The sequence below is a fragment of the Lipophrys pholis genome (assembly GCF_963383615.2).
Source record: "Lipophrys pholis genome assembly, contig: SCAFFOLD_28, whole genome shotgun sequence".
In the NCBI taxonomy this organism is placed as follows: Eukaryota; Metazoa; Chordata; class Actinopteri; order Blenniiformes; family Blenniidae; genus Lipophrys; species Lipophrys pholis.
Window position 1 is genome coordinate 570,575 of NW_028292088.1, and position 21,223 is coordinate 591,797.

Sequence of the window (21,223 nt, forward strand, 5' to 3'; positions counted from 1 at the left end):
AATAAAAAGATAAAACTAGAATAAAGAGATAAAACAAGAATAAAAAGATAAAAGTAGAATAAAAAGATAAAATATAAAACTAGAATAAAAGATAAAAGTAGAATAAAAGATAAAAGTAGAATAAAAGATAAAACTAGAATAGAAAGATAAAAGTAGAATAAAAAGATAAAAGAATAAAAGATAAAACTATAATAAAAGATAAAAGTAGAATAAAAGATAAAAGTAGAATAAAAGATAAAAGTAGAATAAAAAGATAAAAGTAGAATAAAAAGATAAAAGTAGAATAAAAAGATAAAAGTAGAATTAAAAGATAAAACTAGAATAAAGAGATAAAACTAGAATAAAGAGATAAAACTAGAATAAAAAGATAAAACTAGAATAAAAGATAAAACTAGAATAAAAGATAAAACTAGAATAAAAAGATAAAACTAGAATAAAAAGATAAAAGTAGAATAAAAAGATAAAAGATAAAACTAGAATAAAAAGATAAAAGTAGAATAAAAAGATAAAAGTAGAATAAAAAGATAAAAGTAGAATAAAAAGATAAAAGATAAAACTAGAATAAAAGATAAAACTAGAATAAAGAGATAAAAGTAGAATAAAAAGATAAAAGATAAAACTAGAATAAAAGATAAAACTAGAATAAAAGATAAAACTAGAATAAAGAGATAAAACTAGAATAAAAGATAAAACTAGAATAAAAGATAAAACTAGAATAAAGAGATAAAACTAGAATAAAAGATAAAACTAGAATAAAGAGATAAAACTAGAATAAAAGATAAAACTAGAATAAAAAGATAAAACTAGAATAAAAAGATAAAAGTAGAATAAAAAGATAAAACTAGAATAAAGAGATAAAACTAGAATAAAAAGATAAAACTAGAATAAAAAGATAAAAGTAGAATAAAAAGATAAAAGATAAAACTAGAATAAAAAGATAAAAGTAGAATAAAAAGATAAAAGTAGAATAAAAAGATAAAAGATAAAACTAGAATAAAAGATAAAACTAGAATAAAAGATAAAACTAGAATAAAGAGATAAAACTAGAATAAAGAGATAAAACTAGAATAAAGAGATAAAACTAGAATAAAAGATAAAACTAGAATAAAGAGATAAAACTAGAATAAAGAGATAAAAGTAGAAGAAAGAGATAAAAGTAGAAGAAAGAGAACAACGTGCCGTCTGGATTTTATTTCCGTCACGTTGGAGAACAGAAACCTTGGAAAAGAGAAAAGCCCAGCAGAAGGAGTTAAAATGAGGAAGCAGCCGTTCTCTGGTGAGGACTGTCCTGCAGCTCATGTCCTCTCATGTCCTCTCATGTCCTCTCATCTCCACCACTTTATTTGTGGGAAACAAACAACTGAAATGTTTTGCTAGAACAGGACAGAAATCCCACTTGTGCCTCCCATCCTGCAGTCAGTACTTTGTACTGAACACCAGAGAGAAAATATCCGTGCAGCTGAAGTGAACCGGACCAATGAAGGCCAACTTGGAACAAATAACAAACAACTTTAGAATAAATAAAAGCATTTTAAAATCACAGGGGGTCACAAACAGCAGCCGCCGTGGCCACGCCCCTCTCCAAACAATGGGCAGCCAATCGGGGCTGGTCCACGGCGCCAGTCCCGCTCCTGCTCTGCACACTGAAGCAGGCTTTTAACCCCACAGGTACGAGGTACTCCATCTAGAGAGGGACTGTGGGGAAATGAAGCCAACACACCGACGCTCTGCTGGTGGGCAGAGGGGTCGAGGACGGAGGTTGTTTACGCAAAGACAAAGCTGCTTCATACAACAGCTTCATTACAGAGACAGACGAGTGGCCGGGCTTCAATAGAGCGGTGGGAACCCAGCGAGCGGTGGTGAGCGGCCTGAATGAGTCTTACACCATCAGTCACATTCACACCGCCGGCGTGAGCGCCTCGCTCTCCTCTGGCTTCACAGAACCGACCCGTTTTCAGATCAGGAAAGAAGTCATCAACATTCTGTCGACGGGCCGGCCGGGCCGGGGCCCGGCGGACAGAGATCCTGTCCACTCAGCAGGAAACCACCCGACTGGGTCCTCCTGGTTTAGGGACGGATCCTGGCCGGGGGCCCGGCGGACAGAGATCCTGTCCACTCAGCAGGAAACCACCCGACTGGGTCCTCCTGGTTTAGGGACGGATCCTGGCCGGGGGCCCGGCGGACAGAGATCCTGTCCACTCAGCAGGAAACCACCCGACTGGGTCCTCCTGGTTTAGGGACGGATCCTGGCCGGGGCCCGGCGGACAGAGATCCTGTCCACTCAGCAGGAAACCACCCGACTGGGTCCTCCTGGTTTAGGGACGGATCCTGGCCGGGGCCCGGCGGACAGAGATCCTGTCCACTCAGCAGGAAACCACCCGACTGGGTCCTCCTGGTTCAGGGACGGATCCTGGACGGGAGGCGACCCGGAGCGAGCGGTCAGTGAGCGCAGTGGATCGCTGTCTGTCCATGTCCACAGGAATGGTGTGAAATCCTTAGCCTACATTTCAATCTTCTTTTAAATGAAGAGACAGAGCAACGCCCACGGTAGAGCAACGCCCACGGTAGAGCCGCTTCTTCCTGACAGGCCTGCAGCTCAGGCCTAATTAGACTGTGGATTAGAGAAGGGTTACAAAAATAACATGGATTTTATAGAAATGACTTTCCTGGTGACAGATGAGACATTTGTTTATCGTGACTACATTATTACCAATAATTAAATCTTCACAAAGAAGGATAGTGCCTTGCTCCATGTCTTTTCATAGCGCTAAATGACAGAATGCTCCATTAAAACAAAGGCCAGCCGTTTCCGCGGCTAATAGCTTTTGTCGCATTTGACATGACAGAGACAAAGGGCCTGAACAGAAAGACTTGGTCTGATGACAAATGAGGGGACTTGTTTATTTTGCTGCTCTGTCTGGCTGCTCAGACGCTGCTGCTCTCAGCTCTGTCGCAGTCAAGCGGGCAGTAAAAGCCGCTCCACATTGTGATCTTATCGACTCTGTGATGCCTGGCGACTGTCAGAGCTGGCCTTAACCTCACGCTCCAGACACTTCACCAGGGTTTCTTCACCAGGGTTTCTTCACCAGGGTTTCTTCACTAGGGCTTCTTCACCAGGGCTTCTTCACCAGGGTTTCTTCACCAGGGTTTCCTCACCAGGGTTTCTTCACCAGGGTGTCTTCACCAGGGTTTCTTCACCAGGGTTTCTTCACCAGGGTTTCTTCACCAGGGTTTCTTCACCAGGGTTTCTTCACAATGCAGCTCATCTTTTACTCAAGAAAAAAGACTGTTTGTTTCCAAGTGTTCAGCAGTAATTAGACTGGAGCTCCTCCACCCTCCTCCACCCTCCTCCACCCTCCTCCATCACTTCATGATGGATGAAAGTTCAAGAAACAAAGTGTTCAGACTTCCTCAGGGCTCAATTCATCGCTTGGAGGCTGTTTCCTTCTACACAATGAATCAGTCTGGACTGTGGATGAAACGGACCGGACAAACTGCAGCGTCCAGTACGGACAAACTGCAGCGTCCAGTACGGACCGGACAAACTGCAGCGTCCAGTACGGACAAACTGCAGCGTCCAGTCCGGACAAACTGCAGCGTCCAGTACGGACCGGACAAACTGCAGCGTCCAGTACGGACAAACTGCAGCGTCCAGTACGGACAAACTGCAGCGTCCAGTACGGACCGGACAAACTGCAGCGTCCAGTACGGACAAACTGCAGCGTCCAGTACGGACAAACTGCAGCGTCCAGTACGGACCGGACAAACTGCAGCGTCCAGTCCGTACCGGACAAACTGCAGCGTCCAGTCCGTACCGGACAAACTGCAGCGTCCAGTCCGTACTGGACAAACTGCAGCGTCCAGTACGGACAAACTGCAGCATCCAGTACGGACCGGACAAACTGCAGCGTCCAGTACGGACCGGACAAACTGCAGCGTCCAGTACGGACCGGACAAACTGCAGCGTCCAGTACGGACAAACTGCAGCGTCCAGTACGGACAAACTGCAGCGTCCAGTACGGACAAACTGCAGCATCTAGTACGGACCGGACAAACTGCAGCGTCCAGTACGGACCGGACAAACTGCGGCGTCCAGTCCGGACCGGACAAACTGCAGCGTTCAGCACGGACAAACTGCAGCGTCCAGTACGTCCAGTACGGACAAACTGCAGCGTCCAGTACGTCCAGTACGGACAAACTACAGCGTCCAGTACATCCAGTACGGACAAACTGCAGCGTCCAGTACATCCAGTACGGACAAACTGCAGCGTCCAGTCTGTCCTCAGTCCAAAAAGAAAGAAAAATTTTTGATTTTTTAAGGAGATAAAACAGGTCCTCTGTACTGACCAGCCGTCACACCAACTACTATTACTATTGTTAACAACCTGAAACTTTAAGGTTAGTTAGTGTCCTAAACTAGAACCCTGCTCACTCCATGTTCGCACTGACCACCCGCATGGAGCAACTTTACCCTGCGCCACCCGCATGGAGCAACTTTACCCTGCGCCACCCGCATGGAGCAACTTTACCCTGCGCCACCCACATGGAGCAACTTTACCCTGCACCACCCGCATGGAGCAACTTTACCCTGCACCACCCACATGGAGCAACTTTACCCTGCGCCACCCACATGGAGCAACTTTACCCTGCGCCACCCACATGGAGCAACTTTACCCTGCGCCACCCACATGGAGCAACTTTACCCTGCACCACCCACATGGAGCAACTTTACCCTGCGCCACCCACATGGAGCAACTTTACCCTGCGCCACCCGCATGGAGCAACTTTACCCTGCACCACCCACATGGAGCAACTTTACCCTGCACCACCCACATGGAGCAACTTTACCCTGCGCCACCCACATGGAGCAACTTTACCCTGCGCCACCCACATGGAGCAACTTTACCCTGCACCACCCACCCCATATATATATATATATATATATATATATAAATATATATATATAGGAATAAACTGTAATACTATCAAAGATTTGTTTACAATCAGCCCTGAACTGTATTTGTGTCGTTTTCTACACATAATCTTCAATGAAAGACATTTCTTGATTTCTATGGCTCTAATAGTGTGTGTGTGTGTGTGTGTGTGTGTGTGTGTGTGTGTGTGTGTGTGTGTGTGTGTGTGTGTGTGTGTGTGTGTGTGTGTGTGTGTGTGTGTGTGTGTGTGTGTGTGTGTGTGTGTGTGTGTGTGTGTGAGAGAGAGAGAGAACAGCCTGGGGCGATGAGGAAAGCCTCCCTAAGGAGGCGGGGCTTAGTAGTGACCTCACCAGAGCGACTGACAGGGAATCAAACCAATCAGCTCATTTCATGTCGAGACTTGGGGCCTTTTTCATTGGCCGCCGGCCAGAGCTGCTCTGTGATTGGCTTAAAGTCTGCTCTGGTGTTTCTATGAGACGTTGAGATGAAGACAAGCAGTGAGTCACTTCTCCTCTAATTTACTGGTTGAAAGAAGAAATTTGGTTCCACTTCCTCCAGTAGAGTCATTTTTATCAGGTTTTATTCAAGAGAGAGGAATTAAAGTGTAGTTTAAAATATCCCTGCTGTACCTTTAGTTTCCCTAAAGTCAGACTAACTGTCATTTCCAGTAAACCTTCATTTCCTAAAAGGAATTAATGAAGCTTCTATCTGTTTATAAGTATGTTAATAAGAGTCTCCACTGGACTACAGGTGGCTCTCGTACACACCGGCTACTTCACAAGCTCCTGGGTTCTAAAACTGTTGGGAAGCCCTGATTAGAGGGGTAGGGTTAGGGTAGGGTTAGGGTAGGGTTAGGGTAGGGTTAGGCTTAATGTACAGGTAATGTAGGGATGTACAGCCTGTCCAGGAAAAAGAGCCGTCGCCTCTGCTCTTCTGAAAGCAGCCGAAGCTCCAGCACCAGTTTCCTTCCAGTTACTTGAGATTATGAGTTGCTTGTAAATTGGCGCTTCGTCATGAGAATGGAGCGCTGCAGTCTGATAATGTGTTTGATGAGAGGAAAGGCCCAGCTACTCTCCTGGAAACCAAATGAGAGAATGTTTGAAGGGTTTTACCAGCTTCCTCTCTGCTGAGCTCTCCCGTGGCCCGAGCTCCATTAAGTCATTTCCTTCCTGTTTGCTGAGAGGCTTTTAGGCTGCGTTCGCCTCGCTGGCGTTGGCACTCAGAAAAAAAGAAAGAACATCACCTTGTGAGTTTCACGGTTCAAGTCCAGTTGCTGAAAAGCCTGAATCAAATTCCCAGTGAGGCTCGACGGCATGAGGCCCAGGGGGCGCAAGTCAAGGCCCAGGGGGCGCAAGGCGAGGCCCAGGGGGCGCAAGGCGAGGTCCAGGGGGCGCAAGGCGAGGTCCAGGGGGCGCAAGGCGAGGCCCAGGGGGCGCAAGGCGAGGTCCAGGGGGCGCAAGGCGAGGTCCAGGGGGCGCAAGTCAAGGCCCAGGGGGCGCAAGGCGAGGCCCAGGGGGCGCAAGGCAAGGCAAGGCCCAGGGGGCGCAAGGCAAGGCAAGGCCCAGGGGGCGCAAGGCGAGGCCCAGGGGGCGCAAGGCAAGGCCCAGGGGGCGCAAGGCAAGGCCCAGGGGGCGCAAGTCAAGGCAAGGCCCAGGGGGCGCAAGTCAAGGCAAGACCCAGGGGGCGCAAGGCGAGGCAAGACCCAGGGGGCGCAAGGCAAGGCGAGGCCCAGGGGGCGCAAGGCAAGGCGAGGCCCAGGGGGCGCAAGGCCCAGGGGGCGCAAGGCAAGGCCCAGGGGGCGCAAGGCAAGGCTCAGAGGGCGCAAGGCAAGGCCCAGGGGGCGCAAGGCAAGGCCCAGGGGGCGCAAGGCAAGGCCCAGGGGGCGCAAGGCAAGGCCCAGGGGGCGCGAGGCAAGGCCCAGGGGGCGCGAGGCCGTCCAGCCGTCCAGCCGTCATTTGGACGCTAAATGTTCAGAAAAGACGTCTGAATAAATAGACGTGTTGCTCAAAGCTTCTAAATGTGTCTTTAATGTCCGTCTCTACTTGTCACCGTCTAATTTGGTCTAAATTCCTCTTTTTTCACTAAACTAGAGGAAATGATCGTCTCCAGACTTCTGCTTTGTATTGCGCCCAGTAACGAGCAACGGGATTGGTCCATTCATACCATGTGGTTTCTAGGTTTAGAAAGGCGGCCTCTGATTGGTCGGTAATTCTCTGACTCATCCTGATGGATTTGGAGGAATTTCCTTTCCAAGATGTTGAGGAATTCTCTCTGCAGAATCCACAGGTGCTTTGAACTCTATGGCCCTTTGATCTATCTCAGCTTTCATTTCCAAAATGTTGACATGTTTGAAGAACTCAACATCATTCATGCTTTTCATTGAAGAATCAAAGATTCTTTGCTGTGAAAATGTTGATTTGGATCTAAGTCTTGACAATCCTGCTGGTTCCCTCAGCAGTTTAATTCAGTGTGACTGTGACGTTCTAAGGTCTTGGGACTGAGCTCTAGGAGGCCTGCAGAGAACCAATCAAACTAATAAGAGGAGGAGAGAAACTAGTTCCTGTTCAGAGTCTCCAGCTGCTCACTTTAGGCTGCAGAGAGAAGCAATGTCAAACTACAGGACATGGAGTGGAGTTTAGAGTGAGGGGACAGGGACAGGGACGGGGACAGGGACGGGTAGAGATAGAGGGACAGGTAGAGGGACAGGTAGATAGAGGGAGAGGGACAAGGACAGGTAGAGGTAGAGGGCCAAGGATAGGTAGAGATAGAGGTAGAGGGACAAGGACAGGGATGGGGACAGGGAGAGGGACAGGAATAGGGAGAGGTAGAGGGACAGGGATAGGTATAGATAGAGGTAGAGAGACAGGGATGGGTAGAGATAGAGGTAGAGGTAGAGGGACAAGGACGGGGCAGGGACAAGGATAGGTAGAGATAGAGGTAGAGGGACAGGGACCAGCAGAGGTACAGGTACAGGGAGAGGTAGAGGGACAGGGTCAGGTAGAGGGACAAGGACAGGGATGGGGACAGGGAGAGGGAAAGGAATAGGTAGAGGGACAAGGACAGGGACAGGTAGAGATAGAGGGACAGGGACAGTATTGGGTAGAGATAGAGGGACAGGGACAGAGACCGGCAGAGGTACAGGGAGAGGTAGAGGGACAGGGACAGGGTCAGGTAGAGGGACAGGGACAGATAGAAACCATCACCAATGAAAAGAAGCTATAACATTAAAAGACCAAAAACTTTTAAACAAAGTTAGAAAAGATTTATGAAGCATCAGCAGAAACGTCAATGAGAAAATAAATATATTACTGTGAAGAAGTACAAAATGTCACAATGTAGTATTTATAGTTCAGAATGCAGGTTTTAATGTGTTTTATACTTTTTAAAGACATTAAGTCGATTTTGGGAGCAAAAGGTTTGTAGCCCACAGCAACGAGAAAGGGTGGTGCCCCAAAACCTCTCCTCCCTCTCCTACCATTCCTCCCTCTCCTACCATTCCTCCCTCTCCTCCCTCTCCTACCATTCCTCCCTCTCCTACCATTCCTCCCTCTCCTACCATTCCTCCCATTCCTCCCTCTCCTACCATTCCTCCCTCTCCTCCCTCTCCTACCATTCCTCCCTCTCCTCCCCTCTCCTACCATTCCTCCCTCTCCTACCATTCCTCCCTCTCCTACCTCTCCTACCATTCCTCCCTCTCCTACCTCTCCTACCATTCCTCCCTCTCCTACCTCTCCTCCCTCTCCTCCCATTCCTCCCTCTCCTTCCTCTCCTCCCTCTCCTACCATTCCTCCCTCTCCTCCATTCCTCCCATTTCTCCCTCTCCTTCCCACTCCTACCATTCCTCCCTCTCCTCCCATTCCTCCCTCTCCTCCCATTCCTCCCTCTCCTACCATTCCTCCCTCTCCTCCATATTCCTCCCTCTCCTCCATATTCCTCCCTCTCCTCCCTCTCCTTCCCTCTCCTCCCATTCCTCCCTCTCCTACCATTCCTCCCTCTCCTCCCTCTCCTCCCATTCCTCCCTCTCCTCCCATTCCTCCCTCTCCTCCCTCTCCTCCCATTCCTCCCTCTCCTCCCATTCCTCCCTCTCCTCCCTCTCCTACCATTCCTCCCTCTCCTACCATTCCTCCCTCTCCTCCCTCTCCTCCCATTCCTCCCTCTCCTACCATTCCTCCCTCTCCTACCATTCCTCCCTCTCCTCCATATTCCTCCCTCTCCTTCCCTCTCCTCCCTCTCCTCCTTCTCCTACCATTCCTCCCTCTCCCCCCTCTCCTACCATCCCTCCCTCTCCTCCATATTCCTCCCTCTCCTCCTTCTCCTACCATTCCTCCCTCTCCCCCCTCTCCTACCATCCCTCCCTCTCCTACCATTCCTCCCTCTCCTCCCATTCCTCCCATTCCTCCCTCTCCTCCCTCTCCTCCCATTCCTCCCATTTCTCCCTCTCCTTCCCTCTCCTACCATTCCTCCCTCTCCTACCATTCCTCTCTCTCCTCCATATTCCTCCCTCTCCTACCATTCCTCCCTCTCCTACCTCTCCTTCCCTCTCCTTCCCTCTCCTCCCATTCCTCCCTCTCCTCCCTCTCCTACCATTCCTCCCTCTCCTACCATTCCTCCCTCTCCTACCATTCCTCCCATTCCTCCCTCTCCTACCATTCCTCCCTCTCCTCCATTCCTCCCATTTCTCCCTCTCCTTCCCTCTCCTACCATTCCTCCCTCTCCTACCATTCTTCCCTCTCCTCCCCTCTCCTACCATTCCTCCCTCTCCTACCATTCCTCCCTCTCCTTCCCTCTCCTCCCATTCCTCCCTCTCCTACCTCTCCTACCATCCCTCCCTCTCCTCCCTCTCCTCCCTCTCCTCCCATTCCTCCCTCTCCTACCATTCCTCCCTCTCCCCCCTCTCCTACCATCCCTCCCTCTCCTACCATTCCTCCCTCTCCTTCCCATTCCTCACTCTCCTACCATCCCTCCCTCTCCTACCATCCCTCCCATTCCTACCTCTCCTCCCTCTCCTCCCTCTCCTACCATCCCTCCCTCTCCTACCATCCCTCCCTCTCCTACCATCCCTCCCATTCCTACCTCTCCTCCCTCTCCTACCTCTCCTCCCTCTCCTCCCTCTCCTACCTCTCCTCCCTCTCCTCCCTCCCAGTTGTACTGATACGACAGGGCTTCACGTTCCATCAGACTGTTAATCTCTAGAAAAGGGTTGCAGTGGAATAAGAAGAGCTTCTAACAAACTCTAGAAAAATAAAGTCATCTTCAAATGAAAAGCTCCCACACCGGGACACTTTCAATATCATTCTGGACAAAATGAGCAGACAGGTGATTGTCCTCAGCAGCAGTTCTCATGTGATCTGTTCACATGACAAACCATCCACCCGTCACGTGATCTGGTCACGTGACAGGTCGTCGCCTGTCAGACTCTGAGCAGCAGCAGGACTAAACCAGCCCGATTCCAACTGAAAGCTGCTTTATTCTACCCTTACTGAGAAACCCGCCTGGCAATGGTTCCAGTTAGAGCACATTAAACATCTGTAACATGGAGCTGAAACACACACACACACACACACACACACACACACACACACACACACACACACACACACACACACACACACACACACACACACACACACACACACACACACACATTTCAGAGGAAGTCTATGTTGTGAATCCAGAAAACACGTAGCATCGTTAGCTTCGCAGTTTGACACCAATGACAGTGTTTGGGAATACAGACATGACATTACAGACGTCTTCAGACAGAAATGATTCGTTGCTTAACCAGTAAAAACACCTTGAATATCGAAGAGGTCGTTCTGTTCGTCGTGTAGCCTGTTAGCCTCTGGAGCTAAAATGACTGCATCTTGGCGCTGCGTTCAGGTCCATGGGAAAACATAAACTCCATGTAGGCCTGAAGCTACTGCTTCAGTTCTTCAACAGGAAAGGTTTATCACGGGTTATCACCAGTGTTCACGCCAAATCCACGAGAAGATTAGATGCGAAAATCTGAATTTAAGAAGTTAATAAATTTAAAGTGAAGCCTCCTAACAAACTTGTTGGACTGAGACAGGACCAAGTCATCTGTAACGCTAATGGGAAACACTCTTTGATAGAAATGTAAAGTTTCACCTCACCGAGTTTAAATATGTTAATAAATAAAGCTGATTGAATTGTTAGAGCCTAAGATTAGACGCGTCACATGATGACAGCTGACATTTCCCACCCTGCCTGTGTAATTGAACGCACCACAGCAGCCGACACAGCTTAGCCTCGGCTAGCAGTTTGCTGCTAACGTTAGCACGTACTCAGCCTGGGTTGGGAGATGTAATTCCTGGTCACGGCCTGGGTGTGAGTCCGCGCGGCTCCGGCCAGCCCGTTCACGTCCATCGCCCTGTTGGCCACCAGCGTCGCCATCGTGGAGCAGTGAGGAGAAGGTTTGAGAAGGAGGTCGGAGCAAAGCTAGCTGCGGCTGAAGGATGACAGCGGAGCGGGTCACGTGATTCCAGGGGGCGGGGGCGCGCTCAGCGGGAACGCGGAGGAGCCTTGCAGCAACCAGGGGACGCGCTCGGCGGGGGCGTGTTGGGCAGGAGCCGCGCAGCAGTGTGTGATCAGACTGTATCTGTGAAGGAATGAGAGACACGTCACTGCCTGATGAACGTCGTGCTGGTCTGACCCGGGTCCTCTCTGGTCTGACCCGGGTCCACTCTGGTGGGATTGTGGTTTAACTTGGTCAGACCCGGGTCCACTCTGGTCTGACCCGGGTCCACTCTGGTGGGATTGTGGTTTAACTTGGTCAGACCCGGGTCCACTCTGGTCTGACCCGGGTCCACTCTGGTGGGATTGTGGTTTAACTTGGTCAGACCCGGGTCCTCTCTGGTCTGGCCCGGGTCCACTCTGGTGGGATTGTGGTTTTAGCTGGTCTGACCCGGGTCCACTCTGGTGGGATTGTGGTTTTTGATTACAGATCAGTTCCTTCTAGTATTGTATGTCTATATCTGTTCTGCTCTCGTCAGCCATGTTCTACCGTGGTGATCTAGCAGCAATGGGTCCGAAAGAAAAGTGTATAATTGATGATTCAAGAACAATACCCTCCCCCCATCCCTCCATCCATCCCTCCATCCATCCCTCCATCCATCCCTCCCCCCATCCCTCCATCCATCCCTCCATCCATCCCTCCCTCCATCCCTCCATCCATCCCTCCATCCATCCCTCCCTCCATCCCTCCATCCATCCCTCCATCCCTCCCTCCATCCATCCCTCCATCCATCCCTCCATCCCTCCATCCATCCCTCCATCCCTCCCTCCATCCCTCCATCCATCCCTCCATCCATCCCTCCATCCCTCCATCCCTCCCTCCATCCCTCCATCCATCCCTCCCTCCATCCCTCCATCCATCCCTCCATCCCTCCCTCCATCCCTCCATCCATCCCTCCATCCATCCCTCCATCCCTCCATCCATCCCTCCATCCCTCCCTCCATCCCTCCATCCATCCCTCCATCCATCCCTCCATCCCTCCATCCCTCCATCCATCCCTCCATCCCTCCCTCCATCCCTCCATCCCTCCATCCATCCCTCCATCCATCCCTCCATCCCTCCCTCCCTCCATCCCTCCATCCATCCCTCCATCCCTCCCTCCATCCCTCCATCCCTCCATCCATCCCTCCATCCCTCCATCCATCCCTCCATCCCTCCCTCCATCCATCCCTCCATCCATCCCTCCATCCCTCCCTCCATCCCTCCATCCATCCCTCCATCCCTCCCTCCCTCCATCCATCCATCCATCCATCCCTCCATCCCTCCATCTATCCCTCCATCCATCCATCCCTCCATCCCTCCATCCATCCCTCCATCCATCCCTCCATCCACCCTCCATCCCTCCATCCATCCCTCCATCCCTCCCTCCGTCCCTCCATCCATCCCTCCATCCCTCCCTCCATCCCTCCCTCCACCCTCATCCCTCCATCCATCCCTCCCTCCATCCATCCCTCCATCCACCCTCCATCCCTCCATCCATCCATCCCTCCGTCCCTCCATCCATCCCTCCATCCCTCCTCCGTCCCTCCATCCGTCCCTCCATCCATCCATCCCTCCATCCATCCCTCCCTCCATCCATCCCTCCCTCCGTCCCTCCATCCATCCCTCCATCCCTCCCTCCATCCATCCCTCCATCCATCCCTCCATCCCTCCATCCATCCCTCCCTCCATCCCTCCATCCACCATCCATCCCTCCATCCATCACTCCATCCCTCCATCCATCCCTCTCTCCCTCCCTCCATCCATCCATCCATCCATCCCTCCATCCATCCATCCCTCCATCCATCCCTCCATCCATCCCTCCATCCCTCCATCCCTCCATCCATCCCTCCCTCCATCCATCCCTCCATCCACCCTCCATCCATCCATCCCTCCCTCCATCCCTCCATCCATCCCTCCATCCCTCCATCCCTCCATCCATCCCTCCATCCATCCATCCCTCCCTCCATCCCTCCATCCATCCCTCCATCCCTCCATCCCTCCCTCCATCCATCCATCCATCCCTCCCTCCATCCCTCCATCCACCCTCCATCCCTCCATCCCGCCCTCCATCCCTCCATCCCTCCATCCATCCCTCCCTCCATCCCTCCATCCACCATCCATCCCTCCATCCATCCACCATCCATCCCTCCATCCATCCCTCCCTCCATCCCTCCATCCACCCTCCATCCCTCCATCCATCCCTCCATCCCTCCATCCATCCCTCCCTCCATCCCTCCATCCACCATCCATCCCTCCATCCATCACTCCATCCCTCCATCCATCCCTCTCTCCCTCCCTCCATCCATCCATCCATCCATCCCTCCATCCATCCATCCCTCCATCCATCCCTCCATCCATCCCTCCATCCCTCCATCCCTCCATCCATCCCTCCCTCCATCCCTCCATCCATCCCTCCATCCACCCTCCATCCATCCATCCCTCCCTCCATCCCTCCATCCATCCCTCCATCCCTCCATCCCTCCATCCATCCCTCCATCCATCCATCCCTCCCTCCATCCCTCCATCCATCCCTCCATCCCTCCATCCCTCCCTCCATCCATCCATCCATCCCTCCCTCCATCCCTCCATCCACCCTCCATCCCTCCATCCCGCCCTCCATCCCTCCATCCCTCCATCCATCCCTCCCTCCATCCCTCCATCCACCATCCATCCCTCCATCCATCCCTCCCTCCATCCCTCCATCCATCCCTCCCTCCATCCCTCCATCCACCCTCCATCCCTCCATCCCTCCCTCCATCCCTCCCTAGGCTTTATATGGGGCTTTTGGAGTTCCAGGTGAGTTTACAGGAGAAAAGAGGAACTACAGTCCCTCATGGTAGGAAGGTGGTGGTTTGGGTGGAGGGACTAGAAGGTTTCTCCTAGAGGTCACCAACTGTCATGCAGACAGTAAGTTCAGAAAAGAGCATTTCAATTCACCTTCAAACCTTCAACAGCCCTTCAGTCACCGGCTCACCGAATAGAGTCTGGTGAAGACAAATGCTGGCGGGTCTGTGAGGGACGGCTCACCTGTCCAGGGGAACCCGACTTCACCCTCCAGGGGAACCCGACTTCACCCTCCAGGGGAACCCAACTTCACCCTCCAGGGGAATCTGACCTCACCCTCCAAGGGGGACCCGACTTCACCCTCCAAGGGGGACCCGACTCCACCCCTCCAAGGGGGACCCGACTTCACCCTCCAGGTGAATCTGACCTCACCCTCCAAGGGGGACCCGACTTCACCCCTCCAGGGGAACCCATCTTCACCCTCCAAGGGGGACCCAACTTCACCCTCCAAGGGGGACCCGACTTCACCCTCCAAGGGGAACCCAACTTCACCCTCCAAGGGGGACCCGACCTCACCCTCCAAGGGGGACCCGACTTCACCCCTCCAGGGGAACCCAACTTCACCCTCCAGGTGAATCTGACCTCACCCTCCAAGGGGGACCCGACTTCACCCTCCAGGGGAACCCAACTTCACCCTCCAGGTGAATCTGACCTCACCCTCTAAGGGGGACCCGACTTCACCCTCCAGGTGAATCTGACCTCACCCTCCAAGGGGGACCCGACTTCACCCTCCAAGGGGGACCCGACTTCACCCTCCAAGGGGGACCCGACTCCACCCCTCCAGGGGAACCCGACTCCACCCTCCAAGGGGGACCCAACTCCACCCTCCAGGGGAATCTGACTTCACCCCTCCAGCTCACTGGTTCATCTTGCCCCCATGCTGCACCACAGACATAACTGAGTCCTCAGGCTGGAGGGTGAACCAGTGGTGCCGCCATGTTGGATGGGGCCTCTTACTGCCAGCTAGCGCCAGACTCAACCACAGTTGACAAAGAACAAACAACTCCACCTTCCTGTGGGTTCTCCACCTTCCTGTGGGTTCTCCACCTTCCTGTAGGCTCTTCACCTTCCTTCCTGTGGGTTCTCCACCTTCCTGTGGGTTCTCCACCTTCCTGTAGGCCACACGTGTCGAACTCCAGGCCTCGAGGGCCGCAGCCCTGCACGTTCTCCATGTCTCCCAGCTTCAACACAGCTGATTGCAATGAGCAGCTCGTTATCTGGCTTTGTGCTGAATGTGGTGATGAACCATCAGGAGGTTCAGGGGAGGGAGACATTGAAAACCTGCAGGGCTGCGGCCCACGAGGATCTGAGTTTGACACCCCTGCTGTAGGCTGTTCACCTTCCTTCCTGTGGGCTCTTCACCTTCCTGTGGGCTCTACACCTTCTGGTTCTGGAGGAGCTGGTTCTAGTGGAGCAGGTTCTAGTGGAGCAGTTTCTGGAGAGCTGGTTCTGGTGGATCAGGTTCGAGAGAGCTGGTTCTGGAGGAGCAGGTTCTAGAGAGCTGGTTCTGGTGGAGCAGGGTATAATGGAGCTGGTTCTGGTGGATTAGGTTCTGGAGGAGCAGGTTCTAGTAGATCAGGTTCTGGTGGAGAAGGTTATAGTGGAGCTGGTTCTGGTGGAGCTGGTTCTGGTGGAGCTGGTTCTGGTGGAGCAGGTTTAGTAGATCAGGTTATAGACAGCTGGTTCTGGTGGAGCAGGTTCTAGTAGAGCAGGTTGTGAAGGAGCAGGTTCTAGTGGAGCAGTTTCTAGAGAGCTGGTTCTGGTGGATCAGGTTCTGGAGGAGCAGGTTCTAGTGGAGCAGATTCTAGTAGATCAGGTTATAGAGAGCTGGTTCTGATGGAGCGGGTTCTAGTGGAGCTGGTTCTGGTTGAGCAGGTTCTAGAGAGCTGGTTCTGGTGGAGCTAGTTCTGGTGGAGCAGGTTCTAGTGGAGCTGTTTCTGGTGGAGCTAGTTCTGGTGGAGCAGGTTCTAGTGGAGCTGTTTCTAGTGGAGCTGTTTCTGGTGGAGCAGGTTATAGTGGAGCTGGTTCTGGTGGAGCAGGTTCTAGTGGAGCAGGTTCTAGAGAGCTGGTTCTGGTGGAGCAGGTTCTAGTGGAGCTGGACCCAGAGGAGCTGGACCCAGAGGAGCTGGAGGAGTGATTATGGACCAGAGTGAGGAGGCTTGTGGAGGAGGTGGATTAACCTGAGAACTTGATTCTGCTGCTGTGTGATGAGAACCGGATGAAGGTTGGAACATGAACCCACAGAAGGGAACCAGACACACATTCATGACGTGGCGACGACCAACTGAGTAAACATAAACATTCAGGTCCATTTGTAGATGAACTTCAGATTAGATGATCTTTGAGAATGAAATTAGGGTTCCATATAAACGACTAAACTTAAATAATGTTTTTATGAAGTGTTTTATAAATGTAATCCCTGAGGGAGATGGAATGGAATGGAAGTTGATATTGGAACAAAACCCAGAGAGAAATAAATGGCTGCAGTACCATTGTGACAAAATGATTCAGATTTGATCCAGTTAGTATTCCACAGTACTGGGGAGAGTACATTCATGATATGGTCACACTGAGCCATGGGTTCCCTCATGGGTTCTCTCATGGGTTCTCTCATGGGTTCTCTGTAGAGACTGATGAAGGTTCAGGACAGAACCTGGGTTCTCTCATGGGTTCTCTCATGGGTTCTCTCATGGGTTCTCTCATGGCTCAACGAGGAGGAAGGCTCATATCATACATGAGGTACTTCCAATATTTGGATTTTCAAATTAGATTAAAAACTTCTAAAAAGACCAGATTAGATAAAGGAAGTCACTTTATCGCCTCGGTCTGGATTTGATTGATTTAATCTAATCCAGGTGATAAAGTTGATCAATTTAGGTGAGAAAATTCTGTTACAGTTGTAAGTGAGAACTAATCCCATTATTATTATTATTATTATTATTTAATATTCTCTAGGAGAAGATTGTGGGAACAAGGCTGATCAAGGAAGTTTAAATAAATAAAAACAATCAGTTTGACTGTTTTATAGGCAAAATATTAAGATCAGAACGAGGGACAGAACCGTTCTATGTTAAGTTCTAGAATGGTAATTAAAGGGATAGAAGCATCCTAAAAGTGTTGGTTCCTCTCCTCCTGCTGGCTGAAATCCTCACGGTCCCTCAAGGCTCCACTGTGGTTTGAGAAGGTTCAGGACAGAACGAGGTTCTCTGTAGAGATTGATGAAGGTTCAGGACAGAACAGGGTTCTCTGTAGAGACTGATGAAGGTTCAGGACAGAACCTGGGTTCTCTGTAGAGACTGATGAAGGTTCTGTAGAGACTGATCAAGGTTCTGCAGAGACTGATCAAGGTTCAGGTACAGAACGTGGGTTCTCTGTAGAGATTGATGAAGGTTCTGTAGAGATTGATGAAGGTTCTGTAGAGACTGATCAAGGTTCAGGACAGAACGTGGGTTCTCTGTAGAGATTGATGAAGGTTCAGGACAGAACAGGGTTCTCTGTAGAGACTGATGAAGGTTCAGGACAGAACCTGGGTTCTCTGTAGAGACTGATGAAGGTTCTGTAGAGACTGATCAAGGTTCTGCAGAGACTGATCAAGGTTCAGGTACAGAACGTGGGTTCTCTGTAGAGATTGATGAAGGTTCTGTAGAGATTGATGAAGGTTCTGTAGAGACTGATCAAGGTTCAGGACAGAACGTGGGTTCTCTGTAGAGATTGATGAAGGTTCAGGACAGAACAGGGTTCTCTGTAGAGACTGATGAAGGTTCAGGACAGAACCTGGGTTCTCTGTAGAGACTGATGAAGGTTCTGTAGAGACTGATCAAGGTTCTGCAGAGACTGATCAAGGTTCAGGTACAGAACGTGGGTTCTCTGTAGAGATTGATGAAGGTTCTGTAGAGATTGATGAAGGTTCTGTAGAGACTGATCAAGGTTCAGGACAGAACGTGGGTTCTCTGTAGAGATTGATGAAGGTTCTGTAGAGACTGATCAAGGTTCAGGACAGAACGTGGGTTCTCTGTAGAGATTGATGAAGGTTCAGGACAGAACGTGGTTCTCTATAGAGATTGATGAAGGTTCCGTAGAGATTGATGAAGGTTCAGGACAGAACGTGGTTCTCTGTAGAGATTGATGAAGGTTCTGTAGAGATTGATGAAGGTTCAGGACAGAACGAGGTTCTCTGTAGAGACTGATGAAGGTTCAGGACAGAACCTGGTTCTCTGTAGAGATTGATGAAGGTTCTGTAGAGACTGATGAAGGTTCTGTAGAGACTGATGAAGGTTCAGGACAGAACGAGGTTCTCTGTAGAGATTGATGAAGGTTCTGTAGAGACTGATGAAGGTTCTGTAGAGACTGATGAAGGTTCAGGACAGAACGAGGTTCTCTGTAGAGATTGATGAAGGTTCTGTAGAGACTGATGAAGGTTCTGTAGAGATTGATGAAGGTTCTGTAGAGACTGATGAAGGTTCTGTAGAGATTGATGAAGGTTCTGTAGAGACTGATGAAGGTTCAGGTCAGAATGAGGTTCTCTGTAGAGATTGATGAAGGTTCTGTAGAGAAGGTTCTGTAGAGATTGATGAAGGTTCTGTAGAGACTGATCAAGGTTCAGGACAGAACGAGGTTCTCTGTAGAGACTGATGAAGGTTCAGGACAGAACGTGGTTCTCTGTAGAGATTAATGAAGGTTCTGTAGAGATTGATGAAGGTTCTGTAGAGACTGATGAAGGTTCAGGACAGAACGAGGTTCTCTGTAGAGATTGATGAAGGTTCTGTAGAGAAGGTTCTGTAGAGATTGATGAAGGTTCTGTAGAGAAGGTTCTGTAGAGATTGATGAAGGTTCTGTAGAGACGGATGAGAAGCATCACCAGAAGCACCACAGATGAGGAGGAAGAGGAAGAGAGGAAGACCTCCTCATGAGGGTTCTAGGCTGTGGAGGAGTCTCAGGGTCAATGGAGGAACTTCTCAAGCTCCTTTTCACTGCCAGCAGCCCCAGAGCTTCACATGGTTCATCACATTCACCCGTTCACACTCACATTCACACTCCAATGGAGGCTGCAGCCAGGACCCTTCGGCACGGAGCCAGGCAGACATGGCAGAGAAGGGAATGGAACCTGCAACATTCCGATTGAGGGACGACCGCTCTACCAACCACGCTGCGCCGCCCCTCCTGGGAGACACATGGACGCAGGTGCTCGGATAATTGGTCCACGGACGACGTTTCCTTCAGCATTATTGATTTGAAGGGTTGGATTTCAAAGTATATTTCTCACATTTGGAAGGATTATGAATATATTTGACACAAACACATAAACACTGGCCGCTGCTCGGAGCCCAACAGGAGAACCGGCTCAGATACGGTTCTCAGAACTGTATTTCTGAAAATAATAATCCGTAAAGTTAAAACGTCGCCTCATGGATGACGGTTTTGATTGATGCCTTCAGGTGCTTCTTAACGTGTCGGAAACCGGCCTTCCGACACGTTAACGAGCTGCGGGGCCCATACACGAGCATCGGTACGTTTTTCCAGCCCCCATCAGGTGGATCAGGTGGAGGGTTTGTGTTGGGACCAGCAGGGCTGACCATGTTGGTCTGGTTTTAACGGTTTTAACGGTTTTAACGGCAGGAGCGACAGCGCTGAGTGATGCGTTCAGGGCCATCATGTAACTTTGAACCCTGCTACATGCTACGCAGCTTTGGGACTCAGCCAGTAGCGAGGCTACATGCTACATGCTACGCAGCTTTGGGACTCAGCCAGTAGCGAGGCTACATGCTACATGCTACGCAGCTTTGGGACTCAGCCAGTAGCGAGGCTACATGCTACATGCTAAGCAGCTTTGGGACTCAGCCAGTAGCGAGGCTACATGCTACTCAGCCAGTAGCGAGGCTACATGCTACATGCTAAGCAGCTTTGGGACTCAGCCAGTAGCGAGGCTACATGCTACATGCTACACAGCTTAGGGACTCAGCCAGTAGCGAGGCTACATGCTACATGCTACGCAGCTTTGGGACTCAGCCAGTAGCGAGGCTACATGCTACATGCTACGCAGCTTTGGGACTCAGCCAGTAGCGAGGCTACATGCTACATGCTAAGCAGCTTTGGGACTCAGCCAGTAGCGAGGCTACATGCTACATGCTAAGCAGCTTTGGGACTCAGCCAGTAGCGAGGCTACATGCTACTCAGCCAGTAGCGAGGCTACATGCTACATGCTAAGCAGCTTTGGGACTCAGCCAGTAGCGAGGCTACATGCTACATGCTACACAGCTTAGGGACTCAGCCAGTAGCGAGGCTACATGCTAAGCATGATCCAGTCATTAGAGAGCTGGAGCGTGTGTGCATTCACACAGCAGTGTGAATGCACAGCGTGCCTTCCCCGTCACGGACTTGTGGCGGAATCCGTAAGTGAACTAGGAAATCTGAGCAGTCACACGAGAGTTCGCGGCATACTGCAGAACTTCAACATGATTCTGTGGCCCAGACGGTTGGACGGACAAAGGTTCCGTCAGCAGGAGCTGGCTGGAGAAGAGGACTCCAACCCTGGAGTGTTGGACCGGTTCTGACGGAGGATGAATCGGTCTTCAGCCAAGCTGCACACAACAGTTGTAAAGGTGAATTACAGGAAGATCAAAGACTTCCTTCAGACCAGTGACAGGCCCCGTTTACACAACAACAAAAACCAGGGGGTCTTTTGGAAAACAAAGGAAACCAGAGATGTTCAAGAACCTTTCAACCGACCTGAACCAGAACCTGAAGACGTGAGAAGAGGAGAAACGTTCCAGTGAAACAGTGTGAAGCTTTGATCTCTTTGGGCTGGCGGCTCCAGCTACGCCTCCACCTGCTGCCTCCGTCTTTCTCCAGCACCACCAGGTCGGTGAGGCCTGCAGCAGCCTCATTCTTTAATCCGTCTCATTGTGGGTGGAGTCAGAAGCTGCTGGTT

The 21,223-nt window shown here is 50.8% G+C and overlaps 1 protein-coding gene across 1 annotated transcript in view; it reads right to left on the minus strand.

Annotated features, from left to right (window-relative positions):
* atp6v1ba (ATPase, H+ transporting, lysosomal, V1 subunit B, member a) overlaps positions 1–11,435 on the minus strand; it is a 43,614-nt gene extending 32,179 nt beyond the window's left edge. Inside the window, exon 1 of the mRNA XM_080493922.1 lies at positions 11,240–11,435. Within this exon, the coding sequence (XP_080350048.1) occupies positions 11,240–11,348 (109 nt within the window). The 5' untranslated portion in view covers positions 11,349–11,435. The remainder of the gene's footprint in view (positions 1–11,239) is intronic.
* Positions 11,436–21,223: the final 9,788 nt, after the last annotated feature.